The following is a 23,068-nucleotide window of genomic DNA, read 5'->3' as shown; positions in this document are numbered from 1 at the left end:
AATTAAGACTTTCATGTGTTAAAGTATTGGATGTACTGCATGGAAATTGCAGCAAAAAATACAAATAATGTACCATAAAAAAGTATAAAATCTTACCTTAGTTGAGAAAATGAACTAAAGACTATCAAGTTCAGCCTTTCGACATGCCAGCACGGAGCTAAAGTTTTTAAAAATGGAGCCTTTTGCAAATGATAACACATGTTTATGTACAACTGTACATTTGGCGCACCTATAGAACTAAAAGCTTGTCAACGTGTCAACTTGGATAGCATGTTTCCAACAATTTCTAAATGGCTACCGTTCATACTATTGTAAAGTTGAAAGAATTGTCAACAGTATGCGTGAGAAATTAGCATGTCAAGCACTGATTTTGACATGCTTCAAGCCTTGAGGCGTAAGGTAAAAGCCTGTCACAAATGCTTTTGTCAAATCATGCGTAGCGAAAGGTTTAACAGTCTCTCCGATGAAAGGGTTAAAAGCGTTGTAGACAATGTTCCCTCTAATTTTCCTTACGGGTCTGAGCGTTCACACAAAGTCGGTGAGCAACGCAAAAGCAATCCCAAGTGTGGTAACTAAGTCATTATCAAACATGTCCAAAACTTCAAGACATCAAGTTACATTTTTACTGAGTTTTTGGCAATGCAAAATTATTTTTCACTTTTGAATGAATTGACTCATGTACTATTGCAAAAGTTGTATGGCCTACAAACGTCATTTGTTTTTACAACAATTCTTTCACAAGATTTTCATTTCTTTTTTTTCCTGGTATCTTTTGGCGCATAATACTCACATTTTTGGGGGCCTATTCAGTCGGTTGCACGATACAGAACTGTATTTAATCACATTTTTTTAGTGGAAGTACAATGTTGGCAACAAGATTGACTTGATATAATTGGAAATTATTTGAATGCAACACAAACTTTTTCTTCTTTTTCCCTGTTTTTTTCCATTTTTTTAAAATTCCTTTAAAAAAAATCTCATTGTGTTTATTTTTCCTAGCTGTTACTTTTTTCTTTTCGTCTCTATTCACTTTTTTCCTTTGTTTCTTTCTTTCCTTTTTTTCTGGCTTTTTTTCAGAATTTTTCCTTCTTTTTTCTCTTCCTTTTGTTTTTTTTTCTCAGCTTTTCACTACTTTTTCATTTTGGTATTTCTTTCTTTTTTGTTGTATTCCCCCTTCCTTTAAGTCATTTTGTGCATAATTTTACCTAATATTTGGTCACATAGCACGGCGGTGCAGTGGTTAGCGCGTGTGCAGCACAGTTCTAAGGTCTTGGGAACCTCCTGTGTGGGTTCAAATCCAGCTACCGGACTTTCTGTGCGGAGTTTGTCTGGGTTCCCTCTGGGCACTCCGGTTTCCTCCCACATTCCAACGACATGCATTTCAGGTGGATTGGCCGGTCCAAATTATCCCTAGGTGTGAATGAGCGAGCGAGTTGTCTGTCCCTGTGTGCACTGCGATTGGCTGGCAACCAGTTCAGGGTGTCCCCTGCCCACTGCCCGATGATTGATGAGATGAGAGGGATGAACGAAGTAAAAACAACCCGAAGAGCCTTTTAGGACCCGAAAGAGCCGGTTCCTTTTAGTGAGCCGAGCCGAAGAAGACGGTTCTCGAAAAACTCTACTGACTTTACTCAACTTCGTTCTACTTCGACCTTGACTTCAAAATACCGCATTAAGAACACAACGTCAGGGGAACCATTGTATTTTTACCTTCATGCACTGTAACTTTGACTTAATTCGCTTTTTGATAAGCAATTTCGAGCCCTGATTTTTGTGAGCTGGCTAGATTTTCTTGTGCGCGGAAAAGCTCTGGGTAGCTTCCTCAACTTAGCCTCAATATCGGGTGCTCTGGCACCAGAAATACCCGTTACCGTTACTGGGGTGCTTGGCCTTATATCACGGGTGATGGCGCCACCTATAACTCGGGTGAGGAAGACCAGCGGACCGGGGTGAAGCGGGAATAGCTAGGGGGGGATTGGCTCACTGCGTTAAGCAGACCGTTTAGAGCTCATACTAACCTAGCAGGTTTGCTACAACCCATGCTAGCAGTGGTGTCCGCGGCACCTAACATTTTCCTTTTAAACTGCTCTAGCTCACCGACATGTCCTTCTAGAAGGATTACCTGCTTACTGTAACGGGAACAACCTTTAAAACCACCCATACTTACTTGTGAGCAGTCAGGCCCAGTGTTCCCTCTAAACTGCGCGCGTGTGCAATTGCGCATTCTCAGCGCACAAGAAAATCTAGCCAGCGCACAAAAATCAGGGCTCAAAATTCCTAATTAAGAAGCGACTTAAGTCAAAGTTACAGTGCATGAAGGTAAAAATACACGGGTTCCCCTGACGTTGTGTCCTAAATGCAGTATTTTGAAGTCGAGTCGAAGGAGAACGAAGTTGAGTAAAGTTAGTAGAGTTTGTCGGGGAATCGGCTTCTTCGGCTCGGCTCACTAAAAGGAACCGGCTCTTTCGGGTCCTAAACGGCTCTTCGGGTTGTTTTTGCTTCTTTAATCCCAACATGACCAAATATTATGTAAAATGATGCACAAAATGACTTAAAAGAAGGGGGGAATAAAAAAAAAAGGAAAAAAATAACAAAATGAAAAAGTAGTGAAAAGCTGAGAAAAAAAGAAACAAAAGGAAGAGAAAAAAGAAGGGAAAATTTAGAAAAAAAGCCAGAAAAAAAAGAAAAGAAAGAAATGTTGGAAAAAAGTAAATAGAGAACAAAAAGAAAAAAGTAACAGCTCGGAAAAAATAAACACAATGAGGTTTTTTTTAAAGGAATTTTAAAAAAGTAGAAAAAAAAAACACGGAAAAAAGTAGAAAAAGTTTGTGTTGCATTCAAATAATTTCCAATTATGTCAAGTGAATCTTGTTGCCAACATTGTACTTTCACTAAAAAATGTGATTAAGTACAGTTCTGTATCTTACAACCGACTAAAAAAGCCCCCAAAAATGTTAATATTATGCGACAAAATATATCAGGAAATAAAAAGAAACTGATATCTTGTGAAAGAACAAAGGACGTTTGTAGGCCGTACAACCTTTGCAATAGTACATGAGCAGTTTTAACGTGTTAAAAGAGAAAAATAATTTTGCATTGCCGGAAACTTGATGTCAAGTTTTGGACATGTTTGATAATGAATTATCTTGCCACACTTGGGATTATGGTTGCTCACTGTTGTTTCGAGCGTTGCTCAGCGACTTTGTGTGAACGCTCAGACCCCTGGAAAATTACAGGGAACATTGGTCAGCCCCCAAACAGCGTCTTAGCAGCTAGGGAGTGGATGGGTTGCTGCTTCACTGGCGTATGGCAGCAGCGTGACGATAAACAATTATGCACGGCACTTAAATTACGTCAATCATCAGAGATACTTAACGGAAAGTTTTCAACTGTTTCAAATGAAAAAAAGGCCAGAAATCTGTTAGAGCAGGAATCTCAATTGATCTCATAGTCTCAAAGACACGAGCTACATAAAACTGTCGCCAACTCGATAAAGTAGAAGTACCGATAGTGTTCAGAAAACGTTAGCCGGTTTTGCTAGTCATTTTGTTTTTGGGTTCTGTCAAATCATGCTGGGCGAAAGATTTAATAGTCTCTTTGATGAAAGGGTTAAAAATATAACCCTTGTCCTCAGGAACATGAGACCCTTTCCACTGATAATATAATATTGTAATAAATAAATATGTCACTTCCTATATTGAGTCATAATTGTATAATATCCTTATTTATAACTTATTCCAGTCGTTTTTAAACACTCAAGGAAAGGGTTCGACAACACTTCTAGGGGACACAATCGAAAATGAGTTGTATGAACAAACACATTCCTAGGTGCAGGCACGGAGGCGGAGGTTCACATCAGGCGAACTCCAACTCATCTCTGCTGATCAAATACAATTGATTTCCTCAGGTAAAGGTTGATCTGATTGAGCAAGACTTTCCCTTTGGATGAAAGGGAAAGTAACAATCTGGTTAGGTTTAGGCTTCGTAGCTATTTAGCAAACTAGCTTTTTACATTTTTCCATGCTATATAGCCAGGGTTGGGTAGGGCTACTTTAACTTGATTACTTTCAATTACTTTTGGATTACCTGTCCCCGCTCCTTTGGTGCCAACTGCCTCGGACTCTGATTCCAATCTTTCTGTCACCGGTTGTCAGTCCGTCTGCGAACCTCAGTTAACACTAGGCAAGCCTTTTTCGACCCTGACTCCCACCTGTTTTTGCTCTCGTATGTTCCCCGGCTTCGACCCGTTTTTGATCCCGACCATGTCCAGGGTTGGGTAGGGTTACTTTAACTTGATTACTTTCAATTACTTTTGGATTACTCCAATACCAAATATGCTAATAAAAGACAAAAGAAACTAAATATGAATAAAATTATGACTCACAACACGTGGTAAGATTTCTCTCCTGGCTTTGATCTCTTTGATCTCCAGCCAAGCTAACATAAAATGCGACAGAAACAAAATGAAAATAAATCCAAACAGCTTGCCATCATCATTTTTGCCGTTCCGTGTATTCCGTTACTCCCCAAGCCTGCACAAAATTTAGTCATTTTATTCATATTTAGTTTATTTTGTCTTTTATTAGCATATTTGGTATTGGAGTAATCCAAAAGTAGTTGAAAGTAATCAAGTTAAAGTAACCCTTGGATATCTTGTGAAAGAATTGTAAGAACAACCTTGGCAATAGTACATGAGTCAATTCATTCAAAAGAGAAAAATAATTTTGCATTGCCGGAAACTCAGCAAAATGTCACTTGATGTCAAGTTTTGGACATGTTTGATAATGATTTAGTTGCCACACTTGGGATTATGGTTGCTCACTGTTGTTTCAGGCGTTGCTCACCAACTTTGTGTGAACGCTCAGACCCGTAAGGAAAATTACAGGGAACATTGTTTATTTGTATATTAATCTTTATTTGTTTCAGTGTGTGGCTATTTTAAAGCATTTTTAGGGGTTCACTTATATGAGGTGTAGGCTTAAATGCAAGTACCGTATTTTCCGCACTATAAGGCGCACCTAAAAGCCTTTATTTTTTTCAAAAGCTGACCATGCGCCTTATAATACAGTGCGCCTTATATATGGCTCAATATTAAATCGCAAGGTCCCGCAACTTACGCAACAGCCGCCGACTCGATTTTCCCCCGAACGTGGAGTAGTCCGCGGTGTATGCTGGGATTTATATACCGGCGTTTCATTGGCTAACCAATGTGTCAATCATCATTTGAATCGATCGCTATTGGCTGAAGTTATTCGGAGCCTCGGATTGGCTAGAGGGCCAAAACAAACCCTATAATTGGCCGAAAAAGATGTGTCAATCATCCGTTAAATCGATCGCTATTGGCTGAAGTTATTCGGAGCCTCGGATCGGCTAGAGGGCCAAAACAAACCCTGCAATTGGCCGAAAAAGATGACTGAATAGCAAGCTTGCTAAACTACGCCATAAAGAAACATGTTTCATTAGTCTGTATTTGTAAACATTTTACTTCACTCACGGTTGTAAGAAGACCATGATTGCGTATCATTATTGAACGTGAGAACTTAGGTGAGCTATGCGGCTTTATATTTTCCCGGTATCTTGTTTTAGAACGATCTTGATGTTGCTGTGATGAGTTCAGTGAATTAAACTCAATTCCAAGTGTTTATTGTCATATGCACAGTAAAGTTGCGAGCGAAAAAGAAAATAGAAACTAAGGAATGGTTGGCATTTCTTGAATCCCAAGACTTTAACCTTCCGAATGATATTTGAAATGATGCATTTGAGTGACATCGTACGGACACCGCATCCGCACGTGTCTACGACACGTATTTGCTTCTTTGCAAGCTTTGGGAATGTTAAGGGGGTAATCAGTTGGACTGAATCATCTGACTGTTTTGTCCACGTTCCCATTGTAGCGCCTTATAATCCGGTGCGCCTTATCTATGGAAGATATAGGACCAAAAACTATTTTTTGGGGGTGCGCCCTATAACCCGGTGCGCCCTATAGTGCGGAAAATACGGTATATACTGCACGGTGAAGTTGTTTGTGTTATGCTGGTCATTTAATTTTTGTGGAAAAAAGGTAAATTTGTTCTACTATCTCTGCTGTGAACTGCACAATCATTTCTTTGAAAAGTGGAATTGTTTTCTTGATTCCGATCAGATCTCGTCATTAGGCTGGGATGGTGGATCCTGAAGTCAGACCAGTTGAAAACCAGTGCTCTATTCAGCTGTGGGATCCCTTTATTGCATAACTTTGTAATGGATTAACAATGAGATTTGATTATGTATTAAATGCATTTGATTCAACTGCACCATGATCATGAATTATGTGCAAACATATATAGTGATAGTACTTAATTCGACCCAATGCATGATATTTCTTTCAAAAAAAATCACAGTGACCCTTAGATAACAATAGAAAAATGCAATTATGGTCTCCGGTTTAATTTCCAACGTTAAAATTGTCAAGTCAGGTCATAAACGTGAGTAGCAGTAAAAATTGCGAACAACTATAATCAAGTTAAAGTCAAAACAAGAGTGATTAGCACTTTGCAAGGGAAGTACCCTGTGAAGCCCTTTGAGACTCTTTGTGATTAAGGGCTATAAAGATGAAATTGACTTGACTGGACTTGACTTCAATTCTTTAGCACAAACAGAAGATCTTGTCCGACTGCATGCGATGTCATTCCAGCGTGAATCTATAAGAAGACAGAAGTGACATCAAAACCTTCAATATATCAGATCATTTTTATAAAATCAATTAGTCAGGATTACTGATTCAGTTTTTATCAAAGCGGCGCCGCCATCGAGCGGCTACCTTTCTAGCAGCTCCCCTGTTATCTCTCACTTTTTGTGATTTTTTTGTTTTATTGTCTGCTTCTATCTTCGGTGTTTTTCTTCCCGTTTTGACAACTACACTATGGATTACTTCTATCCTATGGACATGGGTTTTAGCGCACAAAAATGCGCTTATTCAAGGAATCAACTCCTTGCCCTAAAGAACTCTCGTGCCGGCGTGATGAAGGGGCCTATCGTGGAAGAAGAGCCGGAGCTAGCTAAGCGGCTAGCGGCATTATAAGTCTTCGGTACCATCCGTAATTATGGTAAATGCGAACTCACTACCAAATAAGATTAACGAGTGCTGGTGGAAAACATCGAAGCGCACAGGGAGCGCAGTTGCTGTGTTTTGCGGAAACGTGGCTCACGTTTAGCATTCCGGACGCTAACGTGTAGCCACCCGGAGCTACCCGGAGCTATCCGGCTTCAGCGCCGCTATACAGAGACACGAAAGCCTGGGGGAATCGGAGAGGAGGCGGACTTGCTAACACGAGGTGGTGTATCCCTGGACACAAAGAAAAGATTTCCATCTGCCGCAGGGATGTCGAACTTTTTGGACTGGCGTGTTACGTCATCCACTCAGCTACAAGCACCCCTAGGGCATCATGTTAATCTGTTAATAAACAACGGGGTAGACTGCTGGAAGTGTGAATTTCCCTACGGGGATGAATAAAGTATCTATCTATCTCTATTTATTCTTCCCACCCAATGCAAGTTTGAAAGGTAACTCTAGTGCAGTAAACTCATTTTGACTTTGGGGCCAGATCCAGACTTTACTGTTGAGTTGTGAGGCAGGATACAAGTGGGGACACCAGCAGAAATTTGAGAGTTTCTCTTAGCGAAAGGAATTGAATACTAAGCGCGCAGATGGGGAAAGCACAAAATCGAAAACAGAAAAAACACAGTCCAAAAACAAGCTGCTGGGGAAAAAAAATCAAGCTACCGTAAATTCCGGACTATAAGCCGCTACTTTTTTCCCTAACTTTCAACCCTGCGGCTCATTCAGTGATGCGGCCAATTTATGTAAATTTTTCTAACCATTAACTGCCCTGTCAAAGCTATATTATTATTATTAAAGCTTTGAAAACTCTCTCGGTGTACCGTCTTTCTTTGTAAATATGTGTAACCATGTATAATATATATTTGCAACTGTATATTTTTGTAATGCATTTATTTGTATTTATTTTAGACACTTATTCTGATATGTTTTGCACGGATGAACGAAAAATGAGGGGCGGAACAAACGCGGGGTGCCGAGTTTAAGTGGGGACTGCTAAAGGTGAGGGACAGACAAGGAAAGAAGAGGGGGTAAAAAGTTGGTTAAAGAAAAAGGAGTTGCGTGAGTAAATGTGTTCATCTGATATATTTTTCCCACCCTTACCTTTGGAAATATACACTTTTTACCTTGGTTTACTTTCAACGGGACCTGGACTCTGCAGGTCTGCATCAAACCTTAAGTACCGGTATCATTTTCCGTTCATTTTGCCGGCTGTGATTTTTGGACTGTAGACTTTAATGAAGGACATTTAATTTCAATAGCAGGACTTGAAGTTGGGTTTGGGTTAATTTTGTGTTTGTGTTACATGTTTAATTGTGGGCGCATGCGGCTTATATACAGGTGCGGCTTGTGTATGTACAAAATCGGTTTTCCTCTTAAAATGTGGTGGGTGCGGCTTATAATCAGGTGCGCTCTATAGTCTGGAATTTACGGTATTTGGTGTGTGAGGTGCGGCAATCACCATTCTAAGCAGATGATACGACACGGAAATGTTTGTTCTCGCTGCTTTTAACTGCTAAACTTAATTAGGATCCGGTGTGCTCAATTAGCAATTCAAACCCCACAGCGCCCTCTAGCTGGTGTCGTCGAGCTGGAACCCCACATTTATGTCCTTCGGTAGGCCGGATCGGTATAAAAGTGTTGACGCCAAAAAACTGTATTTAGCGTTGTCATTCCTTAGCCTACCCTACAAATAACATTCACGGACGAGTTATTTACATGTTTGGCATTGAATGTGTTCACAATTTTGTTCATTTTTAACAGCTGAGTAAATGCAACTTTACATCTGAACCAACTCACCACAAACATCACCAACATAAACAAACTCGAGTGGGAGCTAAGAGTGGGCGGATCGATCTAAATATTGATAACATCGATACTGACCTGGAACTTGGATCGGCTCGATACTATTGTCCAGGGATCAATTCTGTTTTCCCATTATCACGATGATAATTTTGTTAGCGTGTCGGAAGGTAATGCAAACATTATAACTTAGATTTAATTTCATTAAACCGACTACCCGCAAAATGTGACTTATACTCCAGGTGCGACTTATATGTGTTTTTTTCCTTCTTATGCATTTTTTTGTCTGGGGTGGAGAGACTTACAGTCCGGAAAATACGGTAGCCAGGTTTTCCACCTATTCTAATCCATAAAAGCTCTACGACGGCATATAATCTACAGTGGAATACGACACTCAATCACTTGAACTTGATTTTGTAAAAATTAATCTTAAAATAGTAACTAGTAAATTTCCCCCTCACAAAGGTAAAGGGCAAATATTAACAATATATATTGTTTACACTACTTGTAATCGGACCCCTGAGTAACAACGTGAGGAACATTACACAAGGGTTAAAATAATAAAAATATACTGTATTTTCGGGACTGTACGGTGCAACCAAAAACCCCAAAATTAGCCTTATAATCTGGTGTACTGTAAAAACTCAATTGGAAATGCATAGTATCAATAAAATGGTACTGCATACGGTAACTGTTCTGCCTTTGAGAAAAATATAGAGTGGTGTTTGAGAGCCCCTTGTGGTTAACATGTGAATTGTTTGTTGATAAAAGCAAACAAGAGAAGCGAAGAACGCGGACGGCAGCTTTCGAACGCTAATAGCAAATCCTTATTTGTTGTTGCTTTGATCGTAAAGTTGTGTACAAAATCATGTACTTTTGTGTTAAATCCTGGCAAATGTAACTGTTCTGCCTTTGAGAAACATGAAGTGGTTTTCGAGTGCCCGCTTGTGGTTATCATGGAAATTGTTTGTTGCGATAAAGAATTTTACTGGTGAAACCAGATGTCATCATCTTAGTTCATATTCTATGAAACATTTTAATTCATATGCGTTTTTTATGCACTTACTGTGATTTTAAATTCAATGCGTCTTATAGTCCAGCGCGCTTTATACAGTAAAGACTATTGTCTGGGGTGAGCCATATAATCCAGTGCGGCTAATAGTGCGGAAATTCATCGTTTGACAATTGAGGATAAAGATTCTTACTGCCTGGGAACCTCATCTCGGCACAGTCCTGATTCGTATCTACTCTTGGCCGATTATTAAGCCAGTTTTCGAAATCAAACTCTGAGCCGTCCGTCCAAAGGAAATTCTGGTCCTGGAAAAAAAAAAAACGTCATTTTTACTCACATTAAGGTACAGGCGAAAATGTTCATCCTTCAAAATGCAAATATAAAAAATAAACACATACAATGACATCAAATGCCTTTGCAAATAATACCTGGGTACTGTCTGTACGAGTGTTCTCTACTGTAAAGTTGACTGTTTATGGATGTGTATTTCACAGACTTTCATGCTATGGAATTAACCTGGTTTTATATTCAGGAATATGTGAAGTCTATATATATATTTTGTGTATTTCTCTGAACATTCCCCTAATATTCACTGTCTATATATCTTTTGCTGTTTTAGTCTCATGACTACCCAATGATGTGTCAGTCTAATGTCTACCCAATGATGTGTCAGTCTAAAGTCCACCATACTTGTACTAAATAAAGCCGGCTGCGGAGGAGGACGATTGAGGAGCCAAGAACACATCCCCTGTGTTTCTCCCCGATTCTCCCCCGCTGCAGCGGAACGAAAATGTACATTGTCCCTGCCTGAAATTCCTTTTATATCTGATGACCGGCCACACGGGGTTTACCCACAATTTGGACCCCACAGAATATAAAAACTATCATCACACACATACACATGGTCACTTTTCAAAGATCAGTCTAATTCCATTTTCTTTGTAAATACGTTTCTCAATTGTATTTCATTTTATTGTGAAGACGCGCTTATGTGTGACTTCATTTCCTGCTTATGTGTCAAAATAAAACGCCTTCTGACCAAGTGGGCGTGTACGGTGTTGTGGAAAATAGACTTGCATTTGTAGAATAGAGTTGCATATATTTAGAAATGCAGAAAGACTTGCTTACAGTAGTGAGGGAATGTTGACATCATTTCGAGAAGGTCCTTGACAAGACAGTTGAGTTTCCCTAAAAGGGCATGGGACCTACAAGGTCCCTCTGAGCAAACTGAGGCGAACAACATGTCCTAATAAGGGTACGACAGCATCTTCCTTGTTGTTACTGAGGACTAGGGCCGCCTTTTGGGTTGTACTCAAACTGAAGCTATAAAAGCATTGTTATGTCTGGAGTTCTCTAAATTCTTTGGGATGACGAAATAAAGAGCTCCCCCTCATGGCAAGCCTCGGTGTACTTGATTAAATCACGTAAGAACACTTAAAAGATATCGAACCTGCATTTTCTCCTACAACGGCCGGGTATTGTGGGAAGATGGCCGCTCGGTCGTCCACCTTCCAATTCGCGAGGGAGATTAAAACCTAAATGAGTGTTTTCATCTGAGTAATTCTGCCAACAGAGAGTTTATATCTTGTATATCTCTCACATCTACTTTCTTTTTTCTTTGTTTCTTTCTTTTCTTTTTTTCTGGATTTTTTCTGAATTTTTACTTCTTTTCTCTCGTCCTTTTGTTTCTTTTTTTTATCAGCTTTTCAATTTTTCATTTTGGTATTTTTTTCGTTCTTGTTCTATTCCCCCTTCCTTTAAGTCATTTTGTGCATCATTTTACATCATATTTGGTCATATAGGTATAAAGAAGCAAAAACAACCTGAAGAGCCGTTTAGGACCCGAAAGAGCCAGTTCCTTATAGTGAGCCGAGCCGAAAAAGCCGGTTCTCGAAAAACTCGACTGACTTTACTCAACTTTGTTCTACTTCGACCTTGACTTCAAAATACACAACGTCAGGGGAAACCTTGTATTTTTACCTTCATGCACTGTAACTTTGACTTAATTTGCTTCTTAATTAGCAATTTCGAGCCCGGATTTTTGTGAGTTGGCTAGATTTTCTGGTGCGCGGAAAAGATTAGAGGGAACATTGGTGACAAGCCCGGAATATTCAGTACATTTCTTTTTTTTTTTTTTTCATCGTCGTAAAAGTCCTCGACAGAAGTGCTTTCTTTGACTCTACTCTAGCGTCTACTTCCTACAGTTTCTACTTCATGGATTTCGCCTTTCAAAGTATTATTTAAGGAGGAATAACTGTACTAGCTTAAAAGAGATACAGTTGGGGCTCAGGAGGTAGAGCGCTTGTCTCGGGATCAAGGGATCCCAGTTCGAATCCCGGCTCGTCCGTGTTACATGTCGAAGTGTCCTTGGGTAAGACACTGAACCCCTAATACCCCCAATAAGCAGGTTAGCAACTATTGCCTTTAAGAAAGACATAATAGCTAAATATGAAACAGGTGTACGAATTTCCGATCTTGCTAGTGAACACAGCATGGCTAAATCTACTATCAGTACGATAGTAAAGAATAAGGAGGCTGTGAAATCGAGTGATGCGTCTAAGGAAGTTAGCGCTATAAGCAAGCAACTGTCGCAAGTTTTGGAAGAGGTTGAAAAACTTTTGATGATTTTTCTCTCCCCACAAAGGTAAGACATCCTATTCATAATCCTTTTTTTTTATTTTTACACGTTCATGTTAGCGGAAGATTACGCTAACGCGAACGTACGATTAGCCTGGGTTAGCTTCATGTTTACGTTCGTGGTAAACATTCAGGTTGTTGGAACGGATTAAAACGATTTTACATTACTTTTAATGGGAAAAACGATTTCGGTGATTGAACAAATCGGTTTTCGAACAGGGTTCTGGAACGGATTATGGTCGAGAACCGAGGTTCCACTGTAAATGCAAATCATTTCATTTCATTTCATATGTAGAATAAGAGTGGATCTTTAACCGCAAACACCTGCACAGCCATTGAGAAAGAAAGCAGGTTCAACAGGTACTGTAACAACTACTGTGCACCGTCAATCGTCCTGAAGAATTTTCGATGTTATATTTTGATGCGACAGTCATCATTAAGGATAGAACAAAACAGGGCCGTTGCCAGAGGAATCTAAGGGGGGCATATCACTATAATTTTCCCCCGAATTTTTCTGCACGGCTCTCTTTCCACTGTTTCACAATTGGCCTTTTTTAAAATTCTACAGTTTCTTTGTTGTTGCACTGAAAAGTCAATGTGTTTAATCGACATATTAGTTTGTCGCGCAGGAATTTCAGTTGAAAGTTCCTAGGTACAAAAAAGTTTAAATGAGTTGAGGAAGAGTGAAAAATATTTGTTTTTGTAATTAAGTGGAATAATGGATTTTTCAGAAACGCATCAATTTATTTTGTGCAGTAAACGAATTAGTAATACACAGAAGAACCCCCAAACCTGTATTTTTATTGCTTTTTTATTTTTCATTTTTTTTCCTATAATTTCTTTTGTTCTTTTTTTTTTAATGTTTTTTTCTTTTTTTCTTTGATTTTCCTCTTTTTATTACTTTATGAGTTATTCTTCTTTTTTCTCTTCTCTTCCTTTTTTAATCTTATACTTTTGCGTTCTTTTTCCTAGCTTGTTACTTTATTTGTTTTTTCTTTGTCTTTTTTTCCCTTTTATCTTGTATTTTTCTTCTTCTTTGGCTTCTTTTGTCCGTAGTTTTCCCTTTTTTCTTGTTTTTTCTCTTTATGCCTTTTTTCCTCCTCTTTTCTTCTTTTTCTCTCTATCCTTTTTTCTTTATTCTTCTTTTGTGTTTTTATTGTTGTTTTTCCCTTCTTTTTCTCGTTTTTTTCTTATATTTTTTTCCTTTATTTTGTTTTTCGTTTGTTTTTTTTCAGAATGCTCCCACCACTACTTATTTGAGTTGAGTAACTGTTTAAAAATGCATGACATGCGAGTCCCTGCCCTCAGATGAACTGAGAAAAACACTCTCCTGTCAGTCACTCAAGACATTTACAAAATAAACACCATAAGTAGATGGGAGGAACCATTTACAAGTTGTTGGTGACTAAAACGAATAGCACCATGACATCCGTACAGTACAGACGTCCTCGGCCTGTATATTTCTACATCTTCGAATCAATATGGGGATCCATTGTCTTAACTTAAGTACTACTTACTGTAGATTAGAAAGCCAAAAAACAGATTTTTACCGTAATGCGGTCATGCAGTCCAATCCACGAGCGCTGAAAAGGGTCAGCTCCTGCTATAATCAATTGAAGGACTACTTCATTTTCCACAGAATTGTGAATGGAAACCAGATTTCCACCGAGAATGTTGCATACAGTCTGCGGGAAGAACACACGTGTAAAAGACCAAAAGGCTCGAAAATTCCCGAATCCAAATAGTTCTTTGCTGAATGCATACCTCTCAACCAGGTTTTCCTCGTATTTTATACGTTTTTTGATCATTTTAAATTGTGTTCGACGTGTACAAATGTTTGTACGGGAAAAAAAGTTGATTTCTGTTAGACCAATCATGTCTAGCCCATTTCAACATCTTACTTTGAAAAAAGTTATAGTTACTCACTCATTCTTCCAAAAACAAACCAAGTTAGTAACTGAAATACTCTATAGTAAAAGTAACTAGTTACCAGGGAAAGTAACTGTTTCCCTTACTTTAAAAATAAGTTCTTGTATGTCAAAGTATTGGAAGTTTTCTGAGCAGTATTCGAGTCAGTGGGATAGAGAAGATCAGACAGGTAGTTGTGTTATAGAACCTTTTACTTCACCAGCAAGAGATTTACCCTACATTTGAAGTGTCATGTCCTGCACGGTTGTCATGGCGTCCAGCTGGACCCGCCCCTTGACACCGGCTGACCTGCATTTCCTGATTACTCCTATGGGTACTTAAAGGCGCCTTTTGGAACTGCCCTTGGCGAGATCGTTGTTTACCCTTGTTGAAAACCTGTTCATGCCTGTTTGATACCTCTTTATTCTTGTTGTGCTTGTTGGACTTTGTTGCACTTCGGTGTAACATTCTGAGAAATTCCTGCAAGTTCTGTTTGATTCTGAAAAATGCCTGGATTGTATTTTTGCCTGCATTTGAGCCTGCTTTGTTTTGTTTTTGGTCCGTTTGTGTGTCGGACAACTTTTCTTTCTCAATTAAAGTGACAGATCGTCTACGCAAATGAGTTCCAACTCCCTGCTTCCCGACCCGCTGCGTGACATGAAGTGCAACAAATATAAACTAAATAAATCGCTAATATGTCACGACGTGTTTTTAGTTTTGTGCTCTCGTTTAGGGTGGTGACGGACCTGGGTAAGAAGCCATCTCTAGGCCTGTTTAAAACAAATTTGAGAACTCCTTTTAATGTTTGACGTCTCTGATATTTTCATAATGTTATTTGATTTGCCTATTTTGTGCAAATTCACAAGTAATTGTCACTAGTTCAGGCTACGAGTAGTCCCCCCCTTTCATGTTTCTTGTCAAGTCTAGTCAAGTCATGTTTATTTGGATAGCCCTTAATCACAAAGAGTCTCAAAGGGCTGCACAGATCAAACACTGTTGCAAACTATTATTGCAGACTCTTATGACACCATCACCTGATACTGTTATTCATATGCTATAGAATAGAAATGTGTTGCAGATGGCTCGACGCTGTCAAAGTTGATTCTTTGAAAAAGTAGACAGAATTGATTTCTTTTGTTGGGCTTTTTCAAAGGCCAGATTTGTTTTCCTCCCGGTAAAATGTCTCCATTCTTTGGAAATGTCGGTGATTTTAGTGGCGAGCTGCCTAGACCAGGAATCCGACAAGCATCCAGTTCATCATAGAGCTTCACATCAAGGTTTCAATAGAATTTTTGATTATTTCTTTTGGCTTTGACTGTGGACTGCTGAACCTAGAGAATTGATGGATTTGGAATTTTTAATTGGAGAACATCGGAATTGTGTTATCTTTGTTTATATTATAGCCCTTTTTGTCATTTATTTAAATTGTCATTGAAAGTTGAATGAATGAAACATTATTTCAAACATGAGAAAAACAAAATGTAAAAACATAACGAGTCAAAAAACAAAAACCATATTAACGTAACATGTCCGAAGGGATTGGACGACACTATGCTTATTTAATCCGACCCCTTTCACTTCCTTAACAATTGTGTCTCACCGCCAGATCTCCTGACGAAAGTGTTGAAAGTAAGGGTTTGAAATGTATTATTGCATTATTTCAAATTCTGACAGAATTTAGGTCCGTAAAAAAAATACATATTGCGACTAATAACAAAAATTAAAGTAGATGAACGGTCATTGAACTGAAATAGAAATAAAAGAGGATTATTAAATTAAGATGAACCAAACTTAAAACTTCATATTTAACACCTTCAACCAGAAAAACTATATTCGTGTTCAATTTTGTCGATTGTTCATTAAAATCATTTTGATTCAGGTTTTTTCTCTATTTATGAATGGTATCACTCATTAAACCCGGAACTAGTAATAATAATGTGTTTTAATATTATACATACATTATAACTATCAAATCCAATGCAGTTTTAATTCACTCTATGTGGACTACTTTGTTTTTTTTCATAACATTGTGCGGTAAAAGGTACTGTGTTTTCAAGGTTCACCTTTAAAAAAAACGTTGAATTTCCTTTATAACATAGTATAAGGCCCATCGAAATATATATATTATATTATACTCATTGTCGTTATATATTTTTGAATGTATTTACCATATTTTTAAAAATAAATTTAATTGAATTTTCTTTCTTGTCATTGGTATTAACATATTTCTGGCTTTGTAAAGGCAGACCAGATTAGAACGTGCAAAATTGGGGTTTTAAGGTGCGCCTCATAGTCTGGGAAATATGGTATTTCGGTTGACCTGTTGCCATTCTCATGCAGTATTTTGTGTTTTTGTTTCATCGCTACTTTTTCGGTTTGACTCTCTCTACAGTTGTTCTGAAACAGTCTTAATACAAATATCTACATATTTTTTTAGACTCTTAAAGTTTGCATTTTAGTGATTCAATTAAAGAATAGGGAACTCTAGACTTTTTAGTCCCAACTTTGAAGTTCAATTGTTCCATTGTCAGACAGCAAAAACAGTATCGATTCGATATTGATCGATACCATTCTATTTTTACTTGTATTGGATCGATACCGGGCAGCACGGCGGCACAGTGGTAAGCGCATGTGCGGCACAGTTCATGTCTTGGGAACCTCCTGCGTGGGTTCAAATCCAGCTCCAGATTTCCTGTGCGGAGTTTGTATGTTCTCCCCGTGCTTGCGCGGGTTTCCTCCGGGCACTCCGGTTTCCTCCCACATTCCAAAAACATGCGTTTCAGGTGGATTGGCCGGTCCAAATTGTCCCTAGGTGTGAATGAGCGAGCGAGTTGTCTGTCCCTGTGTGCCCTGCGATTGACTGGCAACCAGTTCAGGGTGTCCCCTGCCCACTGCCCGATGATTGCTGGTATGGGCTCCAGCACCCCCGCGACCCTACTGAGGATAAGCGGTGTAGCTAATGAGAGATGAGAGATTGCATCGATACCAAATATACCGGTATCGCACACTCCTTAAACATACTGCAAGCGGTGAAAAATACTAAAAAAGAATGTTTCATTCTTCATTTGTTAGATAAAAAAAAATCGTACACACAATTTAACTGTGTTCATATTCTACATAGTCTGTCTTTCTGTGAGTAAATAGGTTCTCATCGCAATTGTAAGTGTAATTATCGCTTAATAAGGGTAAATCCAATGAATAATAAGAGGAGCAATCGTCTGAAATTGACAGGTATGCATCTGCAAACGATGAAAGTGGCGAATCGAAATGTACCAGACCTCGGAATCAGCAAAGGAGCGTGTTTCAGATATAAATTTTAAACAGCGGTTGTTCAACCGCGTCCAATCCTCAGGGCATTCCTGCTCTGCAACAGACACAAAGATAGTGAACACAGAAAAGGCCTGGGAAAAGCTACTCTCTCTCTAAAAGTCAGCTTTGCAATTGAGTAATATCAATTATCATGTTATAGCTCTGCAACCCAAAAATACCAACCTCTCCATATGACATAAGACCACTGTAAGAAAGAAAAACACAGACTGTAATACCGACCCGAATCAAGGTGATATTCACATCAGTGTCTATGACTTAGAAGCAACAGTTTTACATCCAATGGTCAAAACGATATTCTGTTTGACTTACAGTTCCGGTGAATAGTCCGCTGATGGCGCACAACCCCAAAAAAAGAGATACTCCCATCTAAAGAATAAAAGTACAGAGGTAAACTCCAATATTGGATTCTATTTATCAGAAAATATAAGTGTTAGTTACTTTCTCTGCTGTGATACTGCCGCACAAATGAACAGAACAGAGGGAGTATGTCGATTTTTAATACACCAGCACTCGTCTAAGGACAGCCTGTTTTCATAATTATCTTATTACAGTTGTCAGTTTTTATTACAAGGATGAATTGCACATACCTGGTGACGCACCAAACAGTAGGTGTTAATTGAAGCATTCATGGCATTTGTTTTGTGGAACTAAATGAGTTGGTACATCTACCCCCTGTTTATGGGCCGTGAGGCTGCAAGGCTATATATCTAAATATCTAAATTATGTGATGTTAGTTTTTTTTTTTCCATCATTATTATCCATCCATTATCTCCACTGCTTATCCTCAGTAGGGTGGCGGGGGTGCTGGAGCCCATCCCAGCTGTTTTCGGGCAGGGGACACCCTGAACTGGAAGCAAGCCAGTCCCAGGTCACACAGGGACAGACAATTCGTTCGCTCATTCACACCTAGGGACAATTTGAACCGGCCAATTAACCTGACATGCATGTTTTTGGACTGTGGGAGGAAACCAAAGTGCCCGGAGGAAACCCACGCAAGCACAGTGAGAACATCCAAACTCCACACAAGAAGGCATTGTTTTTGTCAGACAGGACGAAAGGAAGACTGAGATCACTTGCGCTCGTTTCTTGGTTTTATTGAAAGGAAGGAAATGACAAGGTGGGATTCTTCGATCCGTTGGTTGGCGGATTGACGGAACTTGACAGGCGGGTGAAGGCTTGGCGGGAATGGACGCGGACAGGCGTAATCGTAGTGTTGTTGGCCGGGGCTGGAGAAGAAGAGCGTCGTAGTATTCGGAAAAGAGTTCAGGAGTCAGACGGGCAGGGCAGGTCGTAGGCAATTACAGAAACGGGTCGGCAACGGAGATCAATCAGAAGAAAACAGGGAGCAGGCAAAGAGTCAGAGGTACGGGCTTACTGAGCTGAAGGCAACAGGTAGCGTGAGTACAATCAGACAACTTGATTCCGGAAGCTGAGAAGTTAAATGGACAGGGTGCGCCAATCAGCAGTTCTGGCTGTTGGCGCCAAAACCTGAGCACAAGTGTTCCCAATCCAGGTGAATTTGATAATTTTTCCTTTATTTTATTATTATTTTCCTTCTTTTTTCCCATTTCCCTTGTATTAATTTGATTCTTCTAGCCTTTAATGTCATGTCCTGCACGGTTGTCATGGCGCCCAGCTAGCCCCGCCCCTTGACACCGGCTGAGACGCATTGGACTGATTGCTCTTGGAGCACTTAAACGCTCCTTTTGGGACTGCCCGTTGCCAGATCATTGTTTAACCCTGGTTGAAACCCTGTTCATGCCCGTTTGATCTGAGTAAAGCCTAGTTGGTAATTTTGCCTGCCTTTGAGCCTGCTTTGTTTTGTTTTTGGTCCGTTTGTGTGTTGGACAACTTTTCTTTCTCAATTAAAGTGACCGATCGTCTACGCATATGAGTTCCGCCTTCCTGCTCCCCGGCCCGTTTCGTGACATTTAACCTCTTTTTTCTTTCTTAAATCTAGTTTTTTTCTCTCTACTTCTTCTGTTGTTTTTTCATTATTGTCTTTTTTCCTTTTTAGTTTTTTTCATCCCCCAAAAGTAATTCTGTGCATACTGTTGCATAACAATGTTTACTATATGTATAAATGCACAGGGAGGTTGGTAGCTGGATTTGATCCTATGACTGTCACGGGACCGGACCAGATCGGAGGCAGGAGGCAGGAAGGTTGAACTTAATCGCGTAACGACCAATTACTTTTATTAAGGAAATAAAAGTCGTCCAACACTCAGGGACAAAAACAAAAACAGGCTTACAGGCAAACAGGAACTCAGACTAGGAATACTCACAAAACAGGCTTTTACTCAGAACGGGCAAACACAGGTTTCCTCAAGACAAACAGAACAGATTAATGCAGAACAGAAAACGCAATGAACCAGCCACTGGCAATCCCCAAAACCCGCCTTTAAGAAGCACACACACAAATTAGACGATTTGCTACCCAGGCGGCGGGGCCAGCTGGTCGCCACGGCGACCATGCTGGACATGACAATGACCTTAGAACTGTGCCACCTTAGTCCATCAATACTCGTTAAGTAATGATTGAAGCTGTTTTTTGTAATGGTAATTCCAAACCGTCCGTTCTTTTAGGCCTATCTCCTTACATCTCTGAATAAAACACAAAATAAGACAAGAGAAATGAATGCGCAGTATTTTCGCGCACGTTTAACGTCGACCTTTACTCTTTTATACCCAATATTGCATTTTTTCTTTCCCAGACGTCTTCTGCTTTCAAACCGCTTGAGAAAGTTAACCCGAAGGAGTCTTGTCTCTGGACTTCCCGCCAACCGTCAGTCCTAGAACGGGTCTCTATTGCCGTGATGAATGTTTTGCTCTTTTAGAATCCTGCTCGAGGGTCCAAAAAGAAAGATAGGCCTATACCCTTACATCTCTGAAAAACATACTGTCACGACCCAGAATGGAATCTCGGACTCAATTGTGTTCGTTTTAAAGGAATCTTTATTGGATTGAGCTGACAGAGCTGGCTTTGGAAGCCGATGGTTGTCGGTCGCTAGCAGCGTTGGACGGAACGTCAGTTCCGTGACAGGTAGGCAGAATCAATACGTCTTAGCGGGCAGGTCGAATGGCCAGGGCAGGAGAGTAGGTCGTAAACGTGGGGCAGAAACAGGTCGGAACCGAAGGCAGGAATCACGACAGGAGAGTAGTCTTTGGTACTTGGTAATCTGGCGAAACACACAGGAACACAGAAGTACGGTCTGACGTCCTTGTTTGGACGCTGACCGCTTAAGAAGAGAACGTCAGCCAATCAGAGAGCGCGCTCCGGCGCGCCAAACGATTGCCGCAGGTGTCTTCCCTTTGGATTGAAGAAAAGCAATTTTCAGGCCACTTGTTGTGTCTGTACTACAATTAATATGCTTGTATTCAGACCTTTACAGAGAAGTCCGGATCAGCGTGGTAAACTAAGTCAGGTTTGTCAAAAGCAGACCAAAAATTGGATGTCTGTACTACCGCGGTTCCAATCTCACTGTGATTGTATCGTCCTTTCCAGTGGGTACAGGCACCAGAAGCGGCCGAGGGACCAACTGTCCGAACTACAAACAAACAAAAAAAATCTTATGTGGTAACAGCAAATGTTAGTACACTAATAGAACTTAACCAGTGTTCATTTACAAACCGACTGAAAAATGCAGTTTCCCGGTCACCTGTTTGGTAAGTACAACAATTTATTTCCTTGTATTCAGACATTCACCGAGAAGTCTGGATCAGAGCGGTAAACGGTCTCAGGTTTATCAAAAGCAGACCAATAATTGTGTGTCTGAATACACCCTAAATGTTACAATTCCTCCGAAGAAGGGAAATTCCCATCTCAATGTGATTCGAGACTTTCAGCTGATATGAATTGACCTTTCTCGCTGGAACAGGGATCAGAAGCGGCCGAGGGACCAACTGTCAGAACCAAAAACAAAAAACAAATTTGACGTGGTAACAGAAAACGGGTAATGGTAGGTCTGTCAGGATATAACACGCCACCTTCCCCTAGGGGGTGCTAAGACTAGAGCGAGTTTGCAAAACTGCACACACCTGAGTCCAATCCTTTCCCACTTGTTGCTGACTAGCCAAACCTGTACTGACTGCTTGGACAGCACTCTGGGTCGGGTCACTTTCACTTGGATTTCAGGTTTGCCTTTTGTCTGTACATTTTTTTATTTTTTTTTTCATGATTAAACGTCATCCTCTTTTTTTGAGCACCCCTGCCTCTGCGTTTGGGTCCACTCACGAAATGAAATGATCTGCATTTATATAGCGCTTTTCAAGTCAATGACTTCCCAAAGCGCTTTACAATGTGCTCCACATTTCCCAATAGCGGCCTTGCAGCCTTGTAAGGCGCTAACCTGCTTATTGGGGGTATTAGGGGTTCAGTGTCTTACCCAAGGACACTTTGACATGTAACACGGACGAGCCGGGATTCGAACTGGGATCCCTTGATCCCAAGACGAGCGCTCTACCTCCTGAGCTACTGCCGCCCCAACAAATCGTAAACCAATACCTCAATGCAAAACTAACAGTTATTTTTCAAAAATTGTTACGTTTCTAGTTCGGTTTTACGTTAAGTGCACCCACAAACAAGTAGTGGACCGGTTTGAAGCAATTGTAAGGAGAAAAGTAAAATTATTTCTCAATGAATCTAGCTTGCATAATTTGTATGCCTCTCTTCAGCTACTGAAGCCATTTCACCGACGACAGCAGATTAACAACTCTTCTCATCGAGTAGATATAAATTAACGACGACTGGAAATCAAAATGCAGACAAGACAAACGTCTTTAGAATTTCAAATGTCTTTGAGTGTTTGCACCAGAAATGGAATGTCAAATACACACATGATTACTTAACATGCGTTGACGCGTAATTGAAGAGGAAGGAAATAAAAACTCAGATTTAGGTTTTCCCGAACTTCTCCGTTCAGGGATTTTAGCAAACGATTACAGTGGAACCTCGGTTTTCGAACGCCTCTCAGTTCGGACGAATTGGTGTTCGACCAAAAATTTCGAGAAATTTTTGCTTCGCTGTTCGGTCAAAAAATCGGAGTTCGAACGCCGGTAATGTGTGAGTGTGTACGCTAGGGTGCGATGCTGAGCGGCGTACGGGTGTTTTAGTCCCTAATTATGCCTCCGAAGAAGGTCGGTGCAAGCAGGACAGGTGAAAAAAGACAAGTTGTTCGTACAACTATTGCCTTTAAGAAAGACATAATAGCTAAATACGAAAGAGGTGTACGAATTTCCGATCTTGCTAGTGAACACAGCATGGCTAAATCTACTATCAGTAC

At 40.0% G+C, this 23,068-nt stretch overlaps 1 protein-coding gene across 1 annotated transcript; it reads right to left on the bottom strand.

The window, feature by feature from the left end:
* Positions 1 to 11,963: 11,963 nt before the first annotated feature.
* Positions 11,964 to 18,239, bottom strand: LOC148354325 (galactose-specific lectin nattectin-like). The gene is made up of 6 exons (XM_088352023.1): positions 18,225 to 18,239; positions 18,096 to 18,152; positions 17,949 to 17,970; positions 17,735 to 17,820; positions 14,099 to 14,233; positions 11,964 to 11,972 (listed from the first exon to the last, which is right to left on the bottom strand). Exons 2-6 carry the CDS (start codon positions 18,150 to 18,152, stop codon positions 11,964 to 11,966), a joined length of 309 nt encoding a protein of 102 aa, XP_088208149.1. The 5' UTR covers positions 18,225 to 18,239.
* Between the last annotated feature and the right edge of the window lie 4,829 nt (positions 18,240 to 23,068).

This window comes from Urocampus carinirostris, chromosome 13, assembly GCF_059441175.1.
Source record: "Urocampus carinirostris isolate Australia breed hairy pipefish chromosome 13, RoL_Ucar_1.0, whole genome shotgun sequence".
NCBI classification, from domain to species: domain Eukaryota; kingdom Metazoa; phylum Chordata; class Actinopteri; order Syngnathiformes; family Syngnathidae; genus Urocampus; species Urocampus carinirostris.
Note: the sequence above shows the minus strand (reverse complement) of the source record. Positions and strands in the feature narration are given on the sequence as shown.